Source organism: Phascolarctos cinereus, unplaced genomic scaffold (assembly GCF_003287225.1).
Source record: "Phascolarctos cinereus isolate Bilbo 61053 unplaced genomic scaffold, phaCin_HiC Scaffold_2;HRSCAF=192, whole genome shotgun sequence".
Classification (NCBI taxonomy): domain Eukaryota; kingdom Metazoa; phylum Chordata; class Mammalia; order Diprotodontia; family Phascolarctidae; genus Phascolarctos; species Phascolarctos cinereus.
The window spans coordinates 326,467,229-326,493,872 of record NW_027555625.1 but is presented as its reverse complement, the minus strand read 5'-3'; the positions used below and the strand labels follow the sequence as shown (position 1 = coordinate 326,493,872).

The window sequence follows — 26,644 nt, the reverse complement described above, 5'->3', positions numbered from 1 at the left end:
AACAAATCCCTTAGGTTCAGAATTTTAACTTCCACTCTAGAAGACAAATCAACATTCCTGAGATTGCTCCAAAGATGGATTTAGCAAAGCAGCTCCAATACCCTGAGATGAGAAAGAGCTGTGGCAATTAGGTGCAGACTAACATTAGAGAGTATATTCAAAAGCAGGCAGCTGATTCAGCAAGCAGGCTCAGCAGGAAAGGGCCAACTGAAAGAAGGTCAAAGAAGTACATACTGACCTGGGGAAAGGCCCAAATTCCAGAGCTGATGTAGGAAATTCTGGTGAGACCAATATAGTATAAGGGGCTAAGGCAAAGAATAAACCCAGGACAGCTAACTTGAAATGTTGCTATGGTCCTGTGGTAGGGGTAAGGTACTTTCTAAATAATGACACATTTTCACTGTCGTGAGAAGAGCACTGAACTCAGTATTCTAATCTCAGCTCTGTGAGTGGGCTACCACATGACCTTAGGCAAGTCTCAAACGACTTTTGCTGTCACATGAGGAAACTGTATGATGTTTAAGGTCCCTTATAGCTCTAAGGTACTATATTCCATGAATTGGTTAGTGTTTCCCTCCCTTCTTCCCTTTTCCCCTTTTTCTCTCCCCATTTCCCTAACTGTATTCAGTTCTAACTGCCATGGGGCTAGGGAGAAAAAGATATACAATTCAGAAGTTTGGAATTAATGAAGCCCCAGGAGGAAAGCATATAACACATGGAAAAGAAAACCCAAAAGAAACAAAAGAAAGTTCCCATCCGTACCATGGGAACAGCCCACCAATTTTAGGCTCTATATGGCACCCTGCTCACCAGAGGACTTAAGTAATCTTCACATGCCCTGCTGGCTCCTAAGACACAGGCACACTCTGACAGCATACAAAAATGAAGCTAATACTTTGTGATATTTTAAGTGCCTCATATTTCAAAGCAACTGCTATGTAAGCAACTGCCTAAGGGAGAAGAGTTTATTGATGTGACCTTTACTACTTAAAATTTCAATGGTTTTTCTGCCCTTGATGTAATTCACAGTGACTCTTCTATATATAACTGGGGCATAACATTTTACAAATCATAGCATATAAAGAGCTGGAAGAGATCACAGGTCACCTAGTCTGACCCTTTTGTTTTGGAGGTGAGGAGCCTGAAATCCAGAGGGAAAGTAAATTGTCGAAAGTCATACAACCAGTTAGTGAAAGAGCTAGAATTAGAACCCAGGTCTCCTGATTGTAAGACTAGGGCTTTTTCACTACACCATCCTACCTTTGTTAAGGTGGCACTGAGAAAGAACAATGGTCCAGGAGCCTAGGGGTTGGAATAGAAATCCCACCAGCACCTTGCAGCTATTCTACGACCTTAAAATAGCACAACTCTGTAGAAGAGAATGGGGCAGCGGCCTGGAGTCAGGAAGACCTGAGTTCAAATCCCAGCCTCAGATACTTACTAGCTATATGACCCTCGGCAAGTCACTTAATCCCGTTGGCCTCAGTTTCCTCACCTGTAAAACGAGCTGGAGAAGGAAATGGGAAACCACTCCAGTATCTTTGCCAAGAAAACCCCAAATGAGGTTGCGAAGAGTCAGGCATGACTGAAATGACTAAACAACAAAAAACAGGAGAGAACCCTAGCAAGCAACCTACTATCCTCGTCAAGGTTGTTATTTCCTAAGAAAGCCCTCGTCACCACTAAATCCTAGCTGGAGCAGCACAGGGACCCCGACTTGGCTGAGAAGTCGCTGATCTTCAAAGGATGCTCTAGTCATTTCCCTCTTTCTGATCCCATTGTAAAGGCTTCTAGGATAGAAAACTAAAACAAAGGGGCAGCTAGGTGGCGCAGTGGATAGAGCATTGGCCCTGAAGTCAGGAGGAGCCGAGTTCAAATCCAGCCTCAGATACTTGACACTTACTAGCTGTGTGACCCTGGGCAAGTCACTTAACCCCCACTGCCTAGCCCAAAAAAAAAAACCAACTAAAACATAAAATGAAGTTAATGGTCCCATACCCAATATAAATCTTCCAAAAGACCCAATAATTAAATGACAACATGAACACAAATTCCTTTCACCAGGAAAAAAAAATTCACTTCCTTCAGCATAAACCCATTGACACCTTCACTCTAAGAATCAGTAAAAACCTGACCTCTAAACTATATATGACAAACTGAAGAGATTTAAAAGGATAACCATGTTAGCAATAGCAAATAGAAGACTTCAACTCTCTGGATATCAGCCAGAAGTCTAATTCGACTAAAAGTAGAGAATCTGATAAATTCTTGCCTTCCCAAATCAACATTTTTATCTCTTGAAAAGTAAAGAGAGGAACTGGAGTGGGAGGTGGGATGGAAGGGATAAGCTTTCTAAAGACACCAGACTATCTTACCAATGAGGAAAAACTAACTGGCTGATACTCAAGTGATGGTAATCTTTGGAGACTTTGCCACTCCTCATATATAACATTTAATCTCCCACCTCCATGCCTTTGCACAGCTATCCCCCATGCCTGGAATGCCTTGTAACCTCTGCTTTTCAGAATCCCCGGGACCCTTTAAGAGTGAGCTTAAATGTTACTTCCTTCATGAGAACTGTCCCAATCTCCTCAGATGTTAGTGCCATCTTCCTAAAAATTGCTTTGTATTTATTTATGTTTGCTGAGCAAATGAGAAAGTGACAACATAATCTCGGAACTGATAATTGGGAAGGAAAAAATCCTAGTATAGTTAGATATATATACGCTGGATTTAAGGAAAGCAGACTTCAAAATATTCAGAGACTTTTACTCGACTAGGGCTTTATAATCTCTATTCACAACATGCATAAGAAGATGATATAGGACCCCTGCTGAAAGCTATCTTTTCCTCTTCAAATTTCTCACAGCATTTTGCTTGGATCCCTCCTTTATACTTTTCACATTCTCCTTTCATTATTCCCCTTCCCATTCTCTCATTTTACAGATGAGGAAACTGAGGCCCAAGGGGGTTAAGTGACTTGCCCAAGAGGTAGAATCTGAAGCGAGGTTTTCCTAACTCCAAGTCCAGTGCTCTATTCACCATACCATGCTACTTTCCTTTTATCCTGGTTATTTGTGTACATGTCCATCCCCTCCATCCCTCCCTAATTAAAGTATAAGCTCATTAAAAGTAGGATCTGTGTTTTATCTGTCTTTGTCTCCCCAGTTCCCAACAGAAGGTCTTTGTACATAACAGGCACTTAACAAATGTTTAAGTTGAATGACAGAACTGCTTAATTCCTACTTAACTCCTATTTTGTCTTTTCCATCCCAGGAGAAAGACACTCAAATTGGAAAAAAGAGAACAAATTTTGTTAAGAGGAAAATTAAGCTCAACAAGTGAGAAGAACATGGGAGGACAGCACATAACACCTCAAAATGACTTCAAGTCTCCTAGCTGAAACAAATCTGCCAGATCTGAGACAGGAGATGCTACCTTCACTGGACAATTTTTAGAGGTCTCTTAGAGCCCACAAGTCTATGATTCTAATTAAACTTCTGCTGTATAGACCACTTAAGCTACTGAAAATGTACTCAGAAATTACTAGGTTGCTTTCTATCCATTTTTGTAAAGTATTCTCTAAAATTTGAATTTTTTTTTAAAGCAGCATGACATAGTAGAGAACTGGTACCAGGACAATAGACATACATAGTCCATCATGTAATCTACTTCCTCAAAAGTCTCTTTGGCTTTACAGCACCTTCCAGAGCAAATGTTCTGTTGGTACAGTGACTCCCATGCTACAATGAGATACGAAAGGAAGACTACAATCTAATAAAGGAATTTAAACACATACAAAAATTAAGAGACAAAATCTGTCAAATACAAAAGAGAAATCCAAAGTGCTATGAGAAACTGGAGAAAGAGAGAGAGAGAGAGAGAGAGAGAGAGAGAGAGAGAGAGAGAGAGAGAGAGAGAGAGAGAGAGAGAGAAGATTGAGATTACTTCTAGCAGAAGGACCAGGGAAGGTTTCCAAGCAGGTGGTATCTTGAGTAGGGCCCTGAAAAAAGGGAAGGATTTCAAAATGCAGAGATGGGAACAGAGATTTTTAACTATTTTCAATAGTGAGCAAGACCATTTCTATAATGTTATATATTTGTCCTGTCCAAAAGCCTGCAGCTAAAGCTATTCATATTTAAAAGATGTGAGCTCAAAATGGTTTCTCTCAAATGAAATTCTAAAATGTCTTCATGTCCAACAGTTACACAGACCCCAATACCAAAAAAACCAAAACAAACTTACGTCTACACCTCCAAACAAATCAAAAGTGTATGTGTTGGGGAAGGTGGATTCTTGGGAAAATTTCCTATCTTCTGTAACAAACACCATAGCTTCCATAGAGAGAAGTGGAGAGATTTCCTGTTCGAGAAATAGAAAGGTAAAGAAAGGCTTTTGATTTTGAATGACTATTATTTATAAAGCAAACCCTGTATCTAATAGCAGCTTGTATTTAGATGGTGCTTTACATACACAATCTCATTTGATCCTAACTAACTAGTCCTTTGAGGAGTAAAAGTATTATTTCTACTTTACAGATGAAAAAACTGAGCTCAGAGGTGAAATAAACTGCCCAAGGTCACAAAGCTTAATGGTAGAGCCAGGACTCAAAACCAATTCTCCTGACTCCTAGAATTCTTTCTATTGCATTGTCTTGTTAATGGTCATTTTAGTTCCAGTATGAATACTCTGTGAATGCCATAATCAGAGAGCTGCATTATTATTCTTTTCCAAGAGAGGAGACCCAGGTGTCAGAATAGCTGGATTTTAGTCCTGACTCTGTCACTAGTTAGACAGACAAATATGAGCAGGTCACTTAGTCTTGCTGAATCTACCTCTTCATTCATCAAATGATCTACTTTTGCTTCAAAGAGTTGATGTGAGATCTATAAGCCAATGACAAGATAAGGTGTTATAATAAATTACCAACACTATGAGTTCATAGGATTATATGATCCTGTGATTTAGAGCTGGAAGGAACCATAGAGGCCACTTTCTCACTTTAAAGAAAAAATGATTTGCCCAGGGTCACACAGGTAGTTAATTAACAAAATCCAGATTCATGTCTGCATTCTTGACTCCACATCCAATGCCCTTTCCACTTCAATCAGGTTTCCACTCATTCTATGGCAGGAATTATAAATACAGGCACACCTCATCTAATGTTAACTTGTTTCTTAAACACACCAGGCAGACACAATGATGTCATGAGAGGCAGTTAGTTCCACAGGACCAATTTTGTAAGCAGTAAGCAGACTGACACCTGTAGGAGCTAAGACTATTAGAGTTCAAGTGCCAACTTGAGTGACTGTTGACTACCCCACTTGCATCTCAGGTGAAAGACCAAATGATATTATAGTAGGGTTCTGTAATGTGATAATAGGGTCAGGTTAACAAGTATTATACACATTACTAGAAATAATGCTGGTAAAAGGAACATTACACAGAACCTGCCTGTTTGGGGAATCATTCTTAGCAGCGAATTCAGGCAAAGCATCAGCCACTGACTACAAGTAATAACAGCCTATTTTAGCCTTCTCTTCCCTCTAAAACTGAATTCTCTACTAAAAATTAAACTTTGTATAGTTTTAGAAGGGATCATAGAATCTTTTTTTTTTAATAGAAAAATATTTTTATTAAAGGACTACTGTGCCAGGCATTGTGCTTGGCAGGTGGAATACAAAGACAAAAGTAAAATAATCCTTGCCTTAAAAAAGGTTCATTTTTTTAAAAGAAGTAAGTTTTTATTGATATCTTCTATCTTTTATATCATCATACTTATCCCCCGAATCTTTCTCCCTCCTCCTTCTCCTCCCAGTCATCCCATATAACAAATAGTATTTTTCTTAAAGAGGAAAAAACTCCAGCACAGTTGACTGACACACTGGTTAAGTCCAAAAACACAACATCTATAATATCTGTGGACAAAGTCCTCTTATATCTCTTCATCTGAGTACTGCTTGATCTTCATAATTCTGCTGCATTTACTTTTGGCTTTTTGGTATGTTTACTCTTTCTATTTACACTATTATAGTTACTGTGTGTGTTGTTTTCTTGGCTCTGCTTATTTCACTCTACATCAGTCCGTGTAAATCTTTTCATGCTTTTCTGTATTCACTGCACATATCATTTATTACAGCATAGTAACATTCCATTATATTCACATACCCCCACAATTTATTTAGCTCTTTCCCAACTGATGGACATCTACTTTGTTTCCAATTGTTTGCTATCATAGAGACTGCTGCTAGAAGTATTTTGAAGTATCTGAGGGCTTTCTTATTAATGGCTTCCTTTGGGTATAAGCCCAATAATGGGATCTCTGGTTCAAAGGTTCTAGACATTTTAGTCATTCTATGTGCATAATTCCAAACTTATTTCCAAAAGGGCTATACCAGAGGTGGGGAACCTGTGGCTTTCTAGGTCCTTGGATGCAGGTTTTTGAGTGAGTGCAAGTTTTACAGAAAAAATCCTTTTATTAAGGGGATTTGTTCTGTGAAGTTTGGATTCAGTCAAAGGGTCAAACTCGAGGACATAGGGGGGCACATGTAGCCTCGAGGCTGCAGGTTCCCCAGCCTTGGGCTACACCATTTCAGAGCTCTTAACAATGTGCTAATGTGCCTTTCCTTCCACAACTCCTCCCAAACTGACTACTGCCATTTTTTTGTCACCTTCGCCAATTTGCAGGGTACGAGATGAAATCTCAGGGTTGTCTGGATTTGCATTTCTCTTGTTATTAGTGATTTGGAGCATTCATTCTTCAGTTCATGTAGTTCTTTTGAGACCTGTCTGTTCATATCCTTTGAGCACTTATCTACTGGGGAATGGCAATTAGTACTATGTATATACTTATTAAATGTCTATATATCTTGAACACTAAACCCTTATCAGAGAAATCTGATACAAAGATTTTTTTCTTCCCATCTGACTACATCTTTTATGATAGGAGTATTAATTTTGTCTGTTCAGAAACTTTTCATTTTCAGGTAATCAAAGTTTTCTACTCTATCTTTTGTAATTGCTTCTATCTCTTATTTGGTTAAGAATACCTTTCCTATCCATTGATGTGAGAGGTGTATCATCTAATTCTTTTCTAATTTTTCTATAGTATGATCTTTCATATTAAGGTTGTATATCTAGTTAAAAGGTATTATAGAAAATTATGTAAGGTGTTAAGTCTAAGCTTATTTCTGCCAGACTGCTTTCCAGTTTTCCCAGCAGTTTTTATTACATATGGAGTTTTTTCATAAGTAACTTATGTTTTCCACTTTATCACATAACAGGTTACTCAATTCTATTGTTTCTGATTCTTCGTCTAGCCTATTCCACTGATCTACTGCTCTTTTTTAATCCAATACCAGATGGCTTTGATGACTGCTGCTCTACCAGTTTGAGGTACAGAAGTGTTTATTACCCACTTCATACCTTTTTCTTTTCATCATTTCCCTTGATATTCTAGATCTTTTATTTTTCCAAGTAAACTTTTTTATTATTTTATCAAATTCTGTAAAGAATTTACCTTTACCCTTGGTAATTTGGTTGGCATAGCATTAAAAGTGTAAATTAAATTTGGTAGTATTGTCATTTTTATTCTGTTGGCACAGCCTAGCCATGAGCACTGAATATTCCACCACCTCTTTAAGTTGTTTGTTATTTCTCTAAGGAACACTCTGTAATTGAATCTATTCAAGTTTTTTGTATGCTTTGGTAGGTTGGGGACCACAGAATCTCAGCAAAGAAAGGAGCTTGGGAGATCACCTTGTCCATCTTGCTCTTCGGTTCAAAAGTTCTTCATATAACATTTCTAACATGTGTGATGAGAAATCTTTGTTCTTATCCCGCTTGCAGATAATGATGATGATTATCTAGTATCAACCATATTCTCACAGACATAAACATTATATGATGCAATATCAAAGTTTAACCTCAATATAAGTTTGGCTATTAAGATAAAATTTTAATTTGGATATTAAATTTAGTTTGGATGCTAAGACAAAATTATAATGATAATGTTCATCTTCAGCTGGAATTTTGTTGTTCAGTCATTTCAATCTTGTCCAACTCTTAATGACCCCATTTGGGGTTTTCTCGGCAGAGATACTGGAGTGGTTTGTCATTTCCTTCTTCAGCTCATTTGACAGATGAAGAGCTGAGGCAAACAGGGCGTTAAGTGACTTGCCCAGGGTCACACAGTTAGTATCTGAGGCCAAATTTGAACTCAGGTCTTACTGACTTCAGGCCCTCCTCTTATCTACTGTGCCACCTAGTGCTCTTTGGAATGGGCATCATAAATTAAAAATCCCAGATCTGGCATAAGATTTTAGGAAGGTAACTCCATCATCTCTTCTGCGCTTCACTGACTTTGTGTCAGTCCCACTCCTTCAACTGACCTGAAGAGAAGAATCTTTCCTCTGCTAAAAACCAACCCCACCCAAACATAACCAAACCCCTCTGCCTCTGCCACTGCCACTTCCCTTTCCTCATCATTTCCAAGACTTTCCTAGACTGCATCCCTTTTCATCTAAGTTAGGGGCTATACTGCAACAAGCAGACTGGCTGGGGAGAGTGTGGGCCAGGGGGCCTTTTCAGCATGGTATAATTCAAGGAGTCCTAGACTGGAATCAGAAGACTTGGATTTTAGTATCAGAGCCTCCATTTACTAGCTTATGTACGTGACTTTGCCAACAGTCATTTCACCACTCTGAGACTCAATTTCCTAATCCATAAAATGGGAACAACAATCTTACACTGTTAATCTCATAGGTTATTTTGAGAATCAAATGAAATTATGTACCCTCACTTCATAAACTGTAAAATATTGTGTAAACATCTACTATCTTTTGAATGTTATTTATATTAAGAACAATCATATACTCCTCAAACACAGCAACTGTTACAAATAACACAAGTGTAAAACAGGATTAAAATCATGAGTCAAAATGAAACCTTTTCCAAGAGACTGTCTACATTACCTTGAGGATGCTTTGGCACTTAGAGAAATCACTGTTGGGTTGGCTGTTCACGTATAGTTTTTGAAGTAACAGAGGGATCCCATTCCATTTGGCTTGTTTGTCTCTTTCTTTCAGAAAAGCCTCTGTGATCTGCAATTGAAACAACAACGTGAATGTTCACTCTCTGGACAGATGCCCCTGGCAAAGATGGCAGAGGGGCACCCTTTGCTCAGACAGACCTGGGATAACACACACAGTTCAAAGAATAATTTTTTTAACCATTTCAGTAAATATAATAACAGCTGGCCCTTATTTAGTACCTACTATGTGTCAGGCACTGTGTTAAGTGCCTTACAAATATTATCTCATTTGAGCCTTACAACAATCCTGAGAAATAGATGCTATTTTTATTCCCATTTAACAGATGAAACAAACAGAGGTTAAGTGACTCAACCAGGGTCACAAAGCTAGTAAGTATTTGAGGCTGGGTTTGAACTCAGGTCTTCCTGACTCTAGGCCTGGCACTCTATCCACAGTGCTATCTACTTATAGTAAAGAGAATGAGATGGCTTCAACTAGGCAAATATTAGTACAAAACAAGGTAAATTAATGAATTATGGTTCTGCTCCTACTTATACTCCAAATGCTCTTTGCCAATTTTATTACTAAGGCAGAACAGAATTTCAGGACTAGAAGTTACCTTAAATATCTTCTAGTCCACACCCTCATTTTACTGAGGAGGAAACAGAAGCCCTGAACAAAGGAACTAACTTGTTCAAGGTCATATAGTAATTAGGTGACAGAGATTAAAACTTAGATCACCTTACTCATTCCAGATTACTACATGAAATTCCTGTCTAAACCTAGGTACCTAGTGGGAAATTCAAGACCCGTTAAAGTCAAGCATGCTTGTGGAAATCCAAATGCATTTTGATTTATTATAAGATACTGTCAGTTTAAATGAAGGCATAATACCTTATTTAAAAGAATTCATCTACAATGGAAATATGAATAGGTTAATTAATATTTACTGAATGCCTACCATATTCAAGCAACTGAACTAAGCAACTGAAAAAGACAAAAAATGTACAACCAAAAAAATTAATTAAAAAAAAGGTACAACCAAAGGAATTCTCCAAGGGGCTTACTTTACATACAATATTTATAATGTTATTTTTATCCATGTTATGGCACATTTGCCAAATAGGAAGATCAGTAAGATATAAGCACTGAATTTGGAGGAAAAGGACCTGGTTTTGAATCCCAGCTCTTCGCTCCTCTAAGTCTGCGGTTCCATTATCTTTAAAAAGTTAGATCATCACTAAGGTTTCTACCTTTCCAATTCTAATCCTGTAATTAACCCCTAGGTCCTTGGCTCCACCTCTATTTCTCCACTAGGCCCATCCACTGCAACTAACTCAGACTAATTTTCTAGATGCGTGTTGTACCCTTAGTCACGACATTTCTTTCTGACTGGAATACTTTTCATACTCCCCCAGCTTCACCTATCAGAATTCCACCCCTTTTCCAATTTCCAGCTCAAATACAACCTCCATGAACTAGTCTATGATCTCACAGCCAGAAGTAATTGGTTCCTTCTCTGAATTCCTATGCTATTTTGTACTGTATATTGCCTTGCATTATGGTTATCTGCTGTGCACATCTTACCTTTCTACTTAATCTGCAAGCTCCTCTAGCACCAGGACTAGATTACATACACCTCTGTATTCCCCACATTGCTAAGCACAGGGCCAAATAAATATGAAAGATAGTGTCTGAATACATTAATAAACTCCATCTTGGGCCATGGTAGGCAGGGGAGTTATTGGAAATCCTTGGGACCATTTCATAGCACAGTCCCACACAACAGAATCCACAGATGGCATAAATCCCTGACAACTAATGGAGAATGAAGAGGTTCACAGAAGAATGTACAATACTATAACTGTAGAAATCCCTGGAGTAAAAAAATAAAATTACTTAAAAGCATTAACAGAAAGCATTTGCTAGGGGTTTTTCTCTGTACAAAATTATGTATATCCACAGTTGACTGCTGCCCTCCCCAAGAGGGTCAAATGAAGTTATCAAGAGGATGGCGGAATTTCCACATGAGAATAAACTAAGAAAATTAAATATCTTCAACCAAGAGAGATAAAGGCTAGAAGGAAATATGACTAAAATTAATAAAATTATTAAAAGTATGTATAGGGTGAATGCAGACTTACTTGCCAGAATAAGAGGTCCTCTTTGAAGCCTAATGGGATGGTTCTAGTATATATAAAAATCATTCTATTTTACACAATGATAATATATGGAATTCATTATCCTACTGAACATATATGTTCAAGAAAAACGTAGATAATGTCACTTACTCATAATAGGTTATACAGAAAGGTTTATGGTGTTTGGTTACAACCCTTATGTTAAGATTGAAGCCACCACAAAGAATTGGAAATTGAGAGGATGCCCATCAATTAGGGAATGGCTGAGCAAGTTGTGGTATAGGGCTGTAATGGAATACTATTGTGCTGTAAGAAATGATGAACAGACTGACTTCAGAAAAACCTGGAAAGACGTATATGGTCTGATGCTGAGTGAAGTGAGCAGAACCAAGAGGACTTTGTACACAATAACAGCCACGTTATGCAATGACTAAGAATGTTCCAACTGAACCCTTCTCAGCATTACGAGATGGAAAATGCTGTCCACATCCAAAGAAAGAACTATGGAAGTCCAATTGCTATCACTTATTTTTACCTTCTGTTGAGTTTTGTTTCATCTTTTTGATGTTTCCTCCTATTGGCTTTAATTTTTACTTACAACTTCACTAATGTGAAAATATGTTTAATGGGTATGTAAATGTAAAGCCTATGTCAGATTGTGCGCCGTCTTGGGGAGGGTGGGGGGGAGGAAAAGGGAGAAAAATTTTCAACTCAAAAGCATATGGAAAAAAAACATGAAAAAAAAGGAAAAAAAAGAATGAAATTTGGCAGTGACAGAGACCCTAAAAAAAAAAAAGACTGAAGCCACCAACACTATGCTTTCCCACAAACCAGCCAGGAATAGGACACCAGTAGATCACATGACTTCTAAGAGTACCTTCTAACTCTTAATACTCTATGATCCTTTATTCAGACAGAATACTAGTTGACACACTGGAATGAATCAAGGATTGGATTTATGATCTTAATGTTTTGGGGAGGAAACAGGTAATAACAGTTGCAAATATACCAGAAGCAGACTGGGAGCACCAACAGGGATAAACTGACGGTAATGAAATGTGAAGGTGGGTGGGTCAGGTGAGATTATAATTCAATTCAACAAACCTGTTAAGTGCTTACTGTGTAAACAGTATTGAGGATAAAAAGATGAAAAAGGGGACAGAGTCTCTCTCCCTGTTTCAAAGTGCTTATAATCTAAAAGCAGACATATTTCAACGAGGCTTGCTTTTTTGGCATCTAGGGACTCTGGCTTGCTCCTAAAGAGAAGGCCTGGGACCTTGTTCTGGAACTCTTGAGCCAATTCTGAGCCTCTAGTCCTAAAATGACTCTTTATTTCATTTATTCATTCAGTGCTTACTAGGAAGCACTGTGCTACATGCTGGATACATGATAAAGAAGACATAGTTCCTGTGCTTTCTTTTTTGTTTTTGTTGTTGTTTGTTTTGTTTTGTTTTTGGTGAGACAATTGGGGTTAAGTGATTTGCCCAGAGTCACACAGGTAGTGAGTGTTATGTATCTGAGGCCACATTCCAACTCAGGTCCTCCTGACTCAAGGGCCGTGCTTTATCCACTGCACCACCTAGCTGCCCCTAAATATTCAACAACTTTCATTTTTACCATATTTTTTTTTCTTTTTGTGAGGCAATAGGGTTAAATGACTTGCCCAGGGTCACATAGCTAGTAAGCATCAAGTGTCTGAGGCCAAATTTGAACTCAGGTCCTCCTGACTCCAAGGCCAGAGCTCTATCCACTGCATCACCTACCTGCCCCCATAGTTCCTGTTCTTAAATAGTTTATAATCTAGTCGGAGAAATAAGGAAAGGGGGAAGGGAAGGGAAAGGAAATAAGCACTTAAAATAGTCTACTATGTGCCAGGTACTCTACTGAATACCTTTTTTTTTTAAACAAATATTGTCTCATTTGATCCTCACAATGACCCTGCAAAGTAGGTGCTATTATTATCCTGGTTTTACAATTAAGGAAACTGAGGCAAAGGTTAAGTGACTTGCCCAAGATTACACAGCTAATAAGTGTTTGAGGCCCAATTTGAATTCAAGTCTTCCTGATCTGAAGCCTAGCACTATCCACTGTGCCATCAGACATGAACATATGAACTAATTAAATAATAACATAAGGCAATATACGGCTAAGTGCCAAAATGAATGATACAGACAATAAGGTCTATTGGTATGCAAAGAAGACAGAGCAATGTGGGCTGAAGAGAATTAGGAATGCCTCATGAGAAAGTAATACTTGGGCTGGGCCTTGAGGGATAAATGATAAGATAATATAAAACTATTTTACATTTATATATTGATTTAGTTTACAAAGCATTCTAAACAACATAATCCCACTGTATCCTCACATTAGCCCCATAAGGTAAGTTAGTACAAATATTATCATCATTTAAAAGATAAAGAAAAGAAGTAGCTGGTGCCGTCATACAACAGACATAGGACTCAAACTCGGCTAGCTGACTCCCAGTTTTGTATTCTTTACTACGTATCTGTAGAACTGAATCAGACTTAAGATTACATACGGCAACGCGAAAGACAGTGAGAAGATAAGTCCAGCTAGAGTGTAGAGGGCATACTGGGGGAGTGAGAGAGAATCCTTGGATGGGGCCTTGACTGCAACAGAGTCTGATTTTACCCTATAGAGAAATGAGAAGACAGTAGAGGCTACAGAAGACTGGCCTGAAGGCTGTTACAGCAGGCTAGGCATCAGGTAATAAAGGTACCTAGAGTGGCAGTCATGGAAAAACAAGAATCCTTCAGGGAGGACTCCAGGGACTCAGAAACCAAATTCAAACTGAAAGTACAATGCTGCATACCCAGGGAGTACTTAATGCCAGTTCACAGAGATGGGAACCTGAAGTCCTTTCACTATTCTAGTTGAGACTAGCTTGCTTAATAAGCAAATGACCAGTATATGGGGGGGTTTCAATACTCATTAAAGGCAGCAGGAAGGTCAAGAAGATGAGGATTGTAAAAGGCCATTAGATTTGGCAATTAAGAGACCACTTGTAACTTTGGAAAGAACAGTTTCAGTTGAATGATGAAGTCAGAAACCAGACTGTAGAGAGTTAAGAAGAGAGTGAGAAAAAAGGAAATAGATAACTGATTGTGACTAAGAAAAGAGATATAAGAGAACAACTAGTAGCGACAGACAACAGATCAGGAGAGGATTTTTGGAGGATGAGGGAAACATGGGAGTGTTTGTAGGCAGCAAGGAAGCAACGGTAGATAAGGAGAGATTTAAGATTAATAAAAGAGTGGGGGTAATCTCCCCAGGCTAATAATGATAACAATAACTAACTTAAAATTACACAGTACTTGAAGAATTACAAAGCGTTTTCCTCACTATAGCCCAGTGTGGCAAGTAGTGATAGAATGATAGGCTGGGAAGTAATTTAAGGATTACCTGGTCCAACCTCTTCATTTTGCAGATAAGGGAAACTGAGATGCTGAAAGATAAAGAAACTCCCTTAACTTTGCTAAGCCAAGAATCAAATCCACAGGTCTTCGAAGTATAGTACCTTTTTCACCATACTATGATTCATTCAGACTTCACACTGAACACTGCACGCCTCATGCACTTATCCACACATTACACTCATCTATATTTTCTCTTATCTCCTCTACAAGACTGAGTCCCAAAAGGAAAGACTGAATCTTATTTAAACTTTGTATGCTCCCCAAGTGTCCAAAACAGCACTCAACATATAGAATTCATGCTTTAAGAAGTTGTCCAAAGACCCTTCAGTGCCACCCTTTTTCAGACTTCAGGTTTCTCTACTAGAGCACTTGGTGATCTTATCAGTACCCATGGATTTAATTAACTTCTCTATGTTGATAATTCTCAAATCTACCCATCCTGCTCTAACTTCTCTGCTGACCTCCTATCTCCCATCTCCAACTGCCTTGCAGACATTTCAAACCAGATGTTCAATAGAAATCTTAAATTCAACATGTCCAAAATAGAACTCGTTATCTTTCCCCCTAACCTTTCCACCTGTAACTTCCTTATTACTGTCCAGGGCATCATCATCATCCTCTCAGTCCCTCAAGTTAGCAAGTGAGTGGTCACCCTGGATTCCTGACTCTCTCTCACCTCCCCATATAGAATGCAAGGTTTGCTGATATCACCTCTGCAACATCTCTGGCAAGTACATGTTTCTCCTTTGACGCTTCCAGGGTTCTTATGCAGGCTCTCATCACCTCACACCTGGACTACTGCAACAGCCTGCTGGTGGATCTGTTTGCCAAATCTCCCCACTTCAAATCATCCCTCTTTTCAGCCACTAAAGTGATTTTCCTAAAGTGCAAGTCGGACCATGCCACGTACGCCCATACACACTTTAACACTCCCCTCCCCTTCCCCCAACCCCCTCCAGTGACATTGGATTCTTGGTTGTTTCATGAACAAGATACTCCATCTCTTGGCTTTGATCATTTCCTCTGGCTATCCCCTACGCCTGAAAAGCTCTCCTTCCTCATCCTCATCCTCCTATCTTCCTTTAACTCCCAATTAAAATCCCATCTTCTCCAGGATGCCTTTCCCTAATCTTTGCTTGTTGTCTTCTCCTTAGTAAGTAAGCTCCTTGGGGGTAAGGGCTGTCTTTTCCCTCTTTTTACATCCCCAGGGCTTAGCACAGTGCCTAGCACATAGTAAGTACTTAGTAAAAGTTTACTGACTACCCCGTATCACTACTTGGGCAGCAGGGTCAGAATAGGGTGTGAATTCTCCCTCTGGGGTCACTTTCCCAATACTCTCTGAAATGACCATCCTCACATGTGCCCTATCCACCTTTACCATTCCAGATGTTGAGGGAGCTCTCAGCCAGGACAGCCAAGTGGCCTTTCCTCGCCACTTCTGGGGGCTGGGCCTGGGCCCCCAAAATAACCCCGCCTCAAGCTGACAAACCCGACGTGCAGGGGGGGTTGGGCTGCCCTCTGCTCCCCGACCTGAGGGGGTCCCAGAGCGGCGCTGACTGACCAAGTGACCGGCAGACCCCCGGAGCGGCCCCGGCCGCGACGGACCGGCCCTCCCCTCCCCAGCCAGGCAAGCAGGCAGTCACGCGCCACTGCTGACACCCCGAGCCGCCCGTCCCGGGCCCCATCGTGGCCCCTGCCCCGGCCCCAGTGCCGGGTAGCTGACTGACTGACACGGGGACAAACATACTCCCCCGGGCCCGCACTCCAGGCCCCGCCCCTTCAGGCCTGCCCGGCTCTACCTGCGCGCCCCGGGCCAGGCCCTGGCCCGTCACCTGGCCCTGCCGGAGTTGATCCAAGATGTTCCCGGAGTACGGCCGGCCTCCCCAGCCCCAGGCCGCCGCCCGACGCTCTCGGCCGGCCCCGGGAACAGCCGCCGCCGCCATGGCTCCTCCTAGGACAAACAGGAAGCGGCCTCCGGGGCTAGTGGCGATTTGTACGGAGCGGCGGAGGGGCCGCCGCAGCGACCCCCGCTGGCCCAGGGCCGAAGCGCAAGCTGCGTGTCCGCAGCAGAGAATTCTGGGAAATGTAGTTCGGCTGTCTCGGGGCGGGGGCGGGGGGAGGCCACGGGCGCTCAGTGCTTCGGGGTATAGCACGAGGTGAGAGGTTGGAGGCGGGGTCGGTGGGGATTCGTGCTTCGGAGTCAGTCAGTCAGATACCGCCCCGCCCTTCCCCCCACACACTCACTCACACCTGGTACATTGGAAAGAGTATTTTGCTTTGCACTTTGAGACTCTGCCCCACCTTTTACCCTGCAATACTGCTATAAGTCTAATGTACCAAAGGGATCAAAGGTCTCAAAATCAAAGATCAAAGGAAAAGGATACATTTGTATAATGTTGTTTAGAGCAGCTCTTTTCATGATGGCAAAAAAGAGTGTCCATCAATTGGAGAGAGGCAGAACAAGTTATGTTATATGAATGTAATGGAATACTAATGCTGTAAGAAATGATGAAGGGCATCCAGAAAAAGAACCACAGAGTCTGAATGCAGATGGAAGTGTGTGCTACAGTTACCCAAAAATAACACTCAGAGATTTTCTAGGTATAAAGTGAAAGATTTATTACGTTCTCGCAAGAATCGGGCGTTTGCTTCTTCCAGCAGTCCCAGCAAGGCAAGGCACAAAGGCCAGGACAAAGGTTATATAGCCCTAACACAGAGATACCCAACCACCACTGGCTTTGAATTCCCATTGGACGGGAATTTCAGCCTTACAATCTCAAATGGGAAAATCTACCCCAGAAACAAGGAATCTCATTATAATACTACCAATCCTAGCTATTTTATCCTTTTTAGTAATTAGCCATTACCTAATGCTGATGTAACACTACAAATCATGTGTTTTCTAGGAACCTGAAACTTAGGCCTACTGAGGCTAGTGTAACCAACCTTGAGTTTGTAAGAGTCTAAGAAATTGCTACACTCAGTCCATCTGAGAGATCTCACATTGTTTATATTGTTTCCCAAGCAGTTAAAAAAACCAGAGTCTTGACAAAAGTTTGCAAAAGGAGAGATCTCTTCATTGACTTTCTGGAGAAAGTGCACCCCCATGCTGCCTCAGCTGCCCCAAGAGTTTGAGTGCTCTTTGTTCAAGGCAAGACTACATAGACCCCAACGTAGCAGCCCACCCTGACCCCCTTCCCATCGGCTCACTGACTGAGCCTCAGGTATACAATCTATTTGTGTAAAAACTACCCCAGCAACAGAGAGAACAAAGAGGTACAGAAATTATGTTAGCACATTCCCCTTTTCAGGGCCTCACAGTTTCAGCAGTCTTTCACCCAAGGTCATACAACCAGCTAGAGGACAAGATAGACAGGATGCTCCCATGTCTCAGGAATTTCTGCTAACACTATCCAAGAGCAGGAGAGGGAGAAGGCTAGGGGAGAGGGTCTTGCGTTCTGAGGGGTCTTCACTTAGTGTTGGTACACATGTACCACTCAAAAGCAACAATACCAGAACCATTAACAAGAACTAATGACCCTTTGAGGAGGCTTCACTTCTGAGAGATCATCTCTCACAGAAGCATACTATTTGCTCTCCTTTTCTTTTGTTGTTTTGTTTTATTTCTTCTTTCTCATGGTTCCTCCCATTAGTTCTAATTGTTCTTTATATCATGAATAACGTAAAAATATGCTTAATATGAATGTATAAGTAGAGCCTATGTCAGATTGCACACCGTCTTGAGGAAAGAGGAGGAGAAAGAGGGGGAGAAAATTTAAAACTCAAAGTATTATGAAAGTGAATATTGAAAACTAAAAATAAATAAATTATTTTTTAAAAAAAATTATGAAGGGGATGGTTTCAAAGAAACCTGGGAAGACTTGTATGAACTGATACAGAAGACAGTGAGCAGAACCAAAACAATTTTATACAATAACAACCATATTACAAAGATGAACAACTTTGAAAGAATTAAGAACTAAAGAATACAGTGGACAACCATAGTTCTAGAGGACTCATAATGAAACATGCTAATCCACTTCCAGACAGAGAACTGACAGACTCAGAATGCAAATTGGGACTTTTTTTTTTACATAGCCAATGTGGGAATTTGTTTTGCCTGCCTATACAGGTTTGCAACTGGTTTTGTTTTTCTTGCTTTCTCGACGTGGGAAGTAGGCAGAGGGAAAGAATGCCTGAAGAAAAAAATGTACAAATAAAATAATTTTTTTAAAAAAGTGTTTGGCTTTAGCATTAGGAGACTATTCAAATCCCTGTCTCCAAAACTTACTACCTGGCCAACCCTGAGAAAGTCACTTAACCTCTCTTGGTCTCAGTTTCCTCATCTGTAAAATGAGGGGAATTAGATTAGTTTCCTGCTAGGGTCCCTCTTGGCTTTAAAATTTGTAATCCTGTGATGTTATAAACTCAAAGTACCATATAGTCACAGCCTCTCAGAGTCAGAAGGGCCACCCAAGGTCATCTTGAACCTGAATAGGAATCTCCTCTACAAATCCACCAGTAAGTAGTCATCTAGCTTCTGCTTGAAGATCTCCAATGATGGAGAACCCACTGACTCCTTAAGGCAGCCCACTCCACTTCTAGATAGCTCTAGTTCTTGTATCAAGCAGCTAGATGGCAAAGGCAGGCAGACCTGGAGTGAGGCAATCAATCAATCTATCTATCGATCAGTAAACATTTATTAAGTGCCTACTATGAGCCAGGCACCGTGCTAAGCGCTGGGGGTGCAAAAAAAGGCAAAAGAGTTTCTGCCCCTAAGAAACTTACAGTTTAATGGAGGAGACAGCATGCAAACAAGTACATATAAAGTAAGCTATGTACAGCAGAAATAGGAAATAATGAACAGAGAGAAGACACTAGAATTAAGGGGGGTTGGGGAAGCCTTCCTGTAGAAGGTGGGATATAAAGGAAGCCAGAGAGGTCAGTAGTTGGAAAGGAGGAAGGAGAGCCTTCCAGGCATGGGGGACAACCAGAGAAAATGTACAAGGGTTGTCAAAAGATAGAGTATCTTGTTCATGGAACAGCCAGGAGGCCAGTGTCACTGAATTAAAGAGTCCATGGCAGGAAGTAAGGTGTAAGAAGACTGGAAAGGTAGAAAGAGACTAGGTTATGAAGGGCTTTGAATGACAAATGGAGGGTTGTTTTGTTTTTAATCCTAGAGGCAATAGGAAGTTGCTGGAGTATATTAAGTGGGGGGGGGTGACATGATTTGACCTTTGATTTAGGAAAATCACTTTTGTGACTGAATGGATGATGGATTGGAATAGGGAGAGACTTGAGGCAGGCAGATCCACAGCAGGATATTACAATAACCAGGTGTGAGGTGCTGAGGGCCTTTCACAGATGTATACCAGAGATGTTACAAAGGTGAAACTGACAGGCCTTGACAATAAATGATGGCATATGGGAGGGAGGGTGAGAGATAGTGAAGAGTCAAGGATGACTTCTAGGTTACAAAACTGAGGGACTGGGAAGATGGGGGGGGTTTAGGGGGAAAATAATGAGTTACATTTTGGACATAGGGTTTAAGATGTCTATTGGACATCCCAGTTTCAGATGTCTGAAAGGCAGTTGGAGATTAGAGATTAGAGATATATACCCGATTTGTCACACATCTCTTTAATTGAGCCTATATATTTTCAGTTTGTCATATATATTTATACCCATTTATACATGTACGTATGTATGTGTATATATGTGTGTATGTATATTATATATACATACATATATATATATATATATATATATATACATATATAAAAGTTGAAGGTAATCTCAGAGGAAAGTCACTAAGATTAAGGAGGACAGTGCCATAAGAGGATCAGTTGCAGTAACTGGGGGTTGTTTAGCCAGGAGAAGAGAAATTTAATATATATTTACGTATATTTTTACATATGTATGACTAGATATACCCATATATACATATACATGTATGTATATATGCACATATATACAGACTTTATATAATGTATATCACATATCATTTGTATAGCTGTTTGCATGTTGTCTTGTATCCCCTGTCACATAGTAAACACTTGATAAATGCTTGTTGACTTGACTTAATATCTGACCAGCCAGCTCACAGGCAGCACCCCCATTTACACTTTTGACTCTGGCAACAAAGAACAGCAGCATCAGACCTGGATCTTCTCCAGACCAAGGTCCTACCTCAGCCTCTCTCCTGGGAATCTGTGTTTCTTCCTGGTAGTTAGTGACTCGAGGTACAGGCCTTGCACCTGCCTCAACATACCCCTCCCTGTTCACATGGGCAGAGAGCTGAAAAAAGCACTAGACAACTAGAACCTAGCCTCACCCTAATGACCCAGCAAGCAGAGGCCTGGTTTCAGTATCCCAAGAACAAAAAACAACTGCAGATGGTTTTCATTCTGATGCCTGAATTCACAAAACTGACCTCCAATGCCAGGCCTGAAAAGTAAAAGCTGACATTTCTTTTTATTTTTATTTTTTGGCTAAGCAATGGGGTTAAGTGCCTTGCCCAGGGTCACACAGCTACTAAGTGTCAAGTGTCTGAGGGCATATTTGAACTCAGGTCCTCCCAACTCCAGGGCCAGTGCTGTATTGACTGTGTCACCTAGCTGACCCTAAGAGCTGACATTTCTATAGAGCTTGGTTTAGAAAGCACTTTACAAAGGAATAGCTCATTTGACCCTCATAAGAGCCCTGTGTTCAGATGTTCTTATTTCCCATTTAACATAGGAGAAAACTAAAGCTTAGATAGGGTAAGTGACTTGCTTATCGATAAATAGCTCATAAGCACCGGACCTAGAACCTGAACCCAAGTTTTCTGGCCTCAAGTTCAGGACTTAATTTAATTCAACATTTATTAGATTTATTAAATGATTACTATACAAAGGGGCAACTAAGTGGCACAGTGGATAGAATGCTGGGCCTGGAGTCAAGAAGACTCATCTTCCTGAGTTCAAATACAGCCTCAGACACTTATTAGCTGTGTGACCCTGGTCAAGTCACTTAACCCTGTTTGCCTCAGTTTCCTCATCTGTAAAATAAGCTGGAGAAGGAAATGGCAAACCACTCCAGTATCTTTACCAAGAAAACCCCAAATGACTGAAAAGCAACTCAATGATGACAACAACAAACTATATGGGAGACACCCATTCCCACCATGCCTTGCTTTGTCTTCAGTTTGGTACCAACTGACCTTCAGAGTCTCACATCTGTTTCCTTTCATGATTTTTTTCTTTCAATTCAATATTTTTTCAATTATTATTTGTTTTTTCTTCTTTTTCCCTGAAAAGGAAGAAAAAAAACCAAACTCTTGTAACAAATAAGCACAGACAAGCAAAACAAATTCCCATAATGGCCATGTCCAAAAATATGTTGGTACTTCTCTCTTCCTAGAGTCCACCCATCCCCACCCTATATTTCCAGTATCCCCCAATTTCCTCTCCAACCTGCCATCTCTGCTTGTAGATGGTTTACTCATCCTTCAAAGCCCAGCTCAAATGCCACTTCCTCTACCCACTTACTAGCCCTGTGATTCAGGGCTAGTGACTCATTGAACCTCACTGAGCCTCAGTTCACCTCATCTGTAAAATGGGTGTGGGCTCCTTGCACTCCCTACCTTACAGGATAACCTTAAAGTAAACTTTAAAGTGATATAGAAATGTGAACTGCTATTGGTGTTCCCTAACTGCCTCCCCTTCCTTCCCTAAGAAGTTCTATCTCTGTGAATTTCTATAACTCTTGTGGCCCCCATCAGATACAGCCTCATATTAGAATCATTTCTGTGTATGTCTTATCTCCCTTAGTAGAATCTGAACTCCCTTAGAGCAAAGGTTGTGTCTTCTTTATATCTTCCTCTCCCCCATTTTACCCCATTGGGCCTAACACAGTACCCTGAATGCAACAGGTGCTTAATAAATGTTGAATGACACCAAGCTGACCAGTCCCTTGGTTAAAGATAGAATTTCAAATTTGACATGGTTAAAGCATTATTGCACAATGACCAACTGTGAATAACTTAGCAATTCTCAGGAATACAATGATCCAAGACAATTCTGAAGGACTTAGGATGAAAAATTCCATCCATCTCCAGAGAAAGAACTGACTAAGTCTGAATGCAGATTGAAGCATACTTTTTTTTTTTACTTTTGGGGTTATTTGGGGGTTTTTTTTGTCTTTTCTTTCACAACCTAACATGGAAATATATTTTGCACGATTGCACATGTGTGACATATCAAATTGCTTTCTCAATGAGGGTGAAAAGATAAAAAGGGAGAGATAATTTGGAACTCAAAATTTTAAAAAATGAGTGTTAAAAATTGTTTTTACATGTTATTGGGGAAAAAAATAAAATATTAAACGAATTTCACATTTGTTCTCAGACATATGATGTGACTAGGAAATAATGAATCAATAGAAAAAGCACTGGGATCTAAGGAAATGTGAATTTGAATCCTGGTTGGTTAGTTCCTCCCCCACTTAACAGTATTTTATTTTTTCCAAATACGTGTAAAGATGATTTCCAACACTTACTTTTATAAGATTTTGAGTTCCAATTTTTTTTCTCCCTCCCTTCCCTTTCCCCTCCCCAAGACAGTGTGCAATCTGGTGTAGGCTATACATGTGCAATCCTATTAGACATATTTCCACATTAGTCATGTTGTAAAGGAAGAATCAGAACAAAAGGGAAAAACCACAGGTTCTCCTACTAGCTGAGTGACGTTGGGCAAGTCACTTCTAACTTCTCTGTGCCTCAGTTTTTAAAAAAAAAAAAAACAGGGGCAGGAAATAGACTAGATGTCTAATGTTTCTTCCTGTTCTAAATCCTATGATCTTAACACTTACTAGCTGTGTGACTCTGGGCAAGTCACTTAACCCCAACTGCCTCACCAAAAAAATTAAAAATATAAATCCTATGATCCTAAGCCCCAAAAGAAAACTTGTCCTATCACTTTGTTATATTCAAGCAGCCCAATTCTATCCCTGTCTCAGAGAATGCATTGGCAAGCTTTAGCCACCAGAGGGCGAAAAAAAATAGCATTCATTGATTTCACATGATCGCGCTATGGAAGCCACAGCAAAATGTCATTTGGAAAATGAATTCATTTCCCTCCTAATAATCCAAACTGAGTGGATTTTCTGACTCTGGCATATAAACTCCATGAAAGCAAAGTCTCCATCTTACACGTGATACAGCAGAAGGAGAACTGGCCATAAGTCAGAAGGCATGTATGTGTTCAAGCGCCAACTCACTGGGCAAATACAAAACAGGGATAAAATAGCTATCTAACGCTCATTTACTCTGGCTAGTGAATTGCTAACTCACTTTAACTACACAGACAAGGCCCCATAACCGAGTCTCCTAAAGACCCAACCCAAGTCATGAGTATGCCTGAGATCAAGATCTGGTCCCTAAGTCACATGGAAGCATCTTCCTTCCTCGGTCCTTCACATCCAACCAGTCAGTGAGTTCTAACATCCCCTCCTCTCCACTTCAATATCCTAAGCCTTACTCCAGTCTCCTACCAAATCATCTCTTCTGTCAGGGCCTTAGTTTCATCATCTGCAAAGTGGGAATAACACAAACCACCTTCACTCAAAGAGTTGTTGTGTAGACCAAATGACATATAAAACTTTGCAAAAGGCTACAGAAAATAAGAGATTTAATTTTTATTTTTGTTATACAAATAGAGAAGCAACAAAGCATAGTGGACAGAAGACTGAACCTCGAGTCAGTAAGATCTATCTATGTTCAAGCCCTGACTATGCTACCACCAGCAGGGTAGTTAACCTCTCAGTACCCCCAGGCTATGCCTCAGGATTTTAAGTTACAGATGACTTGCTGATATAGTGGAAGAATTTTCTACACTGGGAATGCCCCCCACCTGAAATAATATGTCTAGACCCCCAATCTCTCTCAAAGAACACAACAGTGCTTTATTCTACTTTTTTTTGGCTTTAACCTGTGATTTATATAGTGTTTTCAGGCATACAAAGCATCCTGGGTATGAAGTCTAGACCGATAAACGCAATATAACACACATATTCAAAGGGTGCTCAAAGTAGTCATTTGAGGTCATATACCAGCAGTGGGGAACCTGCTGCCCTGAGGCCACATGTGGCCCCCCAGGTCCTCAAATCCAAAGGATTTGTTCTGTGATGTTTGGATTCAAAGGGCCACACTTGAGGACCTGGAGGGCCACATGTGGCCTCAAGGTCGCAGGCTCCCCACCTCTGCCATTTGCAATCCAGTGAGCCTGCCGCTCCTCAAAGCATTTCTGGAACTTCTATTGGGACATTCTTTTGAATATCCTCCATCAGGACAGACATTCATTCTTCAAGAAAGGATTTAATTTCCAGAAACAGCCAAGTGTAATTTGAAACCATGTCTGGTAAAGGTGGGTGATTAAACTTGGAAATGCCATTTTTAGGGAAAATAACTAAAATGAAGACTGATTTTTTTTTGAGGGGAGAGTGAGGCTCAAAAATTCTGTAGACCATTTATATATATAAAAAAAACCACCACTGATTGAGCACCCACTATTTATGGAACCTGGTGCTGAGAAACTGTACTATAAAAGAGAATGACACTGGGCCCTGCCCTCATGGAGTTTACAGTCTAATAGCTAGATGTGACAGACAAAAAAAGACTAACACAGGAAATAGAAATGAAGTACTTGAAAGGTCTGAAAGTTCAGAAAAGGGGAGGTTACTTCTAGCTAGGGAGACCCAAAGCTTTATGGAAGTGGCATTTAACCTGGACCTTGAAAGACCAGTAGAATTTCAAAAGGTGGAGATGGATGGGTGGAGGAAGGAGAGCATTTCAGGGTCGAACAAGAGCAATGAGGAAAGCAAAGAACAAGACTGTTCAAGAAAGGGTGGTTGGTCCAAGTGTGTCTGGGGCAGGGTGTGTAAGGAGGATTACAAAAACGTAGGTTGGAGCCAGATTGAAGGGCCTCAAATGACACACTGTTATTTGAATTTAATTCAATCAGTGATGGGAAACTACTTTTCAGCAGCCAAATAACCTGACTAGAGATGTTCGTGCAGAAGATTAAGCCAGCATCATCACAGAAGGGCTAGGGGAAAAGAAGTGGGAAAATCAGAGGAGTTATGGAATCATTTGGACCACTGCTCGTCTCTTTCGGATTACTGTAGAAGCTCCCAAGATGGTTATTCACTTACTAGTCTGTCTATCTTTTGAAATTAGTCTTATCAACTTAGAGTCACAGCAGATAGGTCCCTCACATTTCCCAGGGTACACAGTGCTTGGCACAGAGTAGGCGATTAATGTCTCTTGACTGACTGACGTGGGAGACAGGGAGCTTTCAGAAGTCTAGGAGGCTGGTAAAGCTACAAGTGGATAAACACAGCAGTTTCTGACCTTTGGGGCCACAAGTTTAGTAAAAGGCGATGGCACATTCATAAGCAGCCAGAATAAAAGTTACACAAGACACATTCCTAAGAGAGGTACAAAGTGACCTTTATGGGCAAGGAGGAGGGGGAAGGTCATTGCCAATGACCTGGGGGGGGGAAGCTTCCTAGAGGAGGCTGGCATTTGAACCAGGGTTTTAAGGAGGGGCAGGAGTTCTGAAGCAGAGGTCCAGGAGGATGGAATTCTATGTAGAGAGAACGCCGTAATGTGCTGTGTAACGCTCCCAAGATATGGTTTAGGGAACAAGCATAATCCCCAAAGGACACATTCACCTGTGTATAACATTACCCTTACACACCCCACAAAGTCCCATCACTCTCTGATATTTGGTAACTTTTGTCTTCCAAATTCCTTAAGATACTTCCTTCACCTCTCCCCCACACAGCCAAGTTATGAAATTTTTCAGACTCCCAAGTTAGAGAGAAACAGCCAATTCTCAGCCTCAACATTACCAACCTCCCATGACCTTTCATACTTTCTTAAAAGCTCTTCCCTGGGGCCTAATTCCTAAACTCCAATAATTGAGCTATTCTGGTAGCTTGGGCCTTCTGAAAGCTTAATGTTTGATTAGAAAAAAAAAGTTCTAAAACAGAG

General features: G+C 40.5%; 1 protein-coding gene across 1 annotated transcript in view; it reads right to left on the bottom strand.

The window, feature by feature from the left end:
• TRPC4AP (transient receptor potential cation channel subfamily C member 4 associated protein) overlaps positions 1 to 16,632 on the bottom strand; it is an 80,852-nt gene extending 64,220 nt beyond the window's left edge. The window contains exons 1-3 of the mRNA XM_020998798.2: positions 16,410 to 16,632; positions 8,973 to 9,101; positions 4,246 to 4,362 (exon numbers count right to left, since the gene is read on the bottom strand). Of these exons, the coding sequence (XP_020854457.1) occupies positions 4,246 to 4,362; positions 8,973 to 9,101; positions 16,410 to 16,553 (390 nt within the window). The 5' untranslated portion in view covers positions 16,554 to 16,632. The remainder of the gene's footprint in view (positions 1 to 4,245; positions 4,363 to 8,972; positions 9,102 to 16,409) is intronic.
• Positions 16,633 to 26,644: the final 10,012 nt, after the last annotated feature.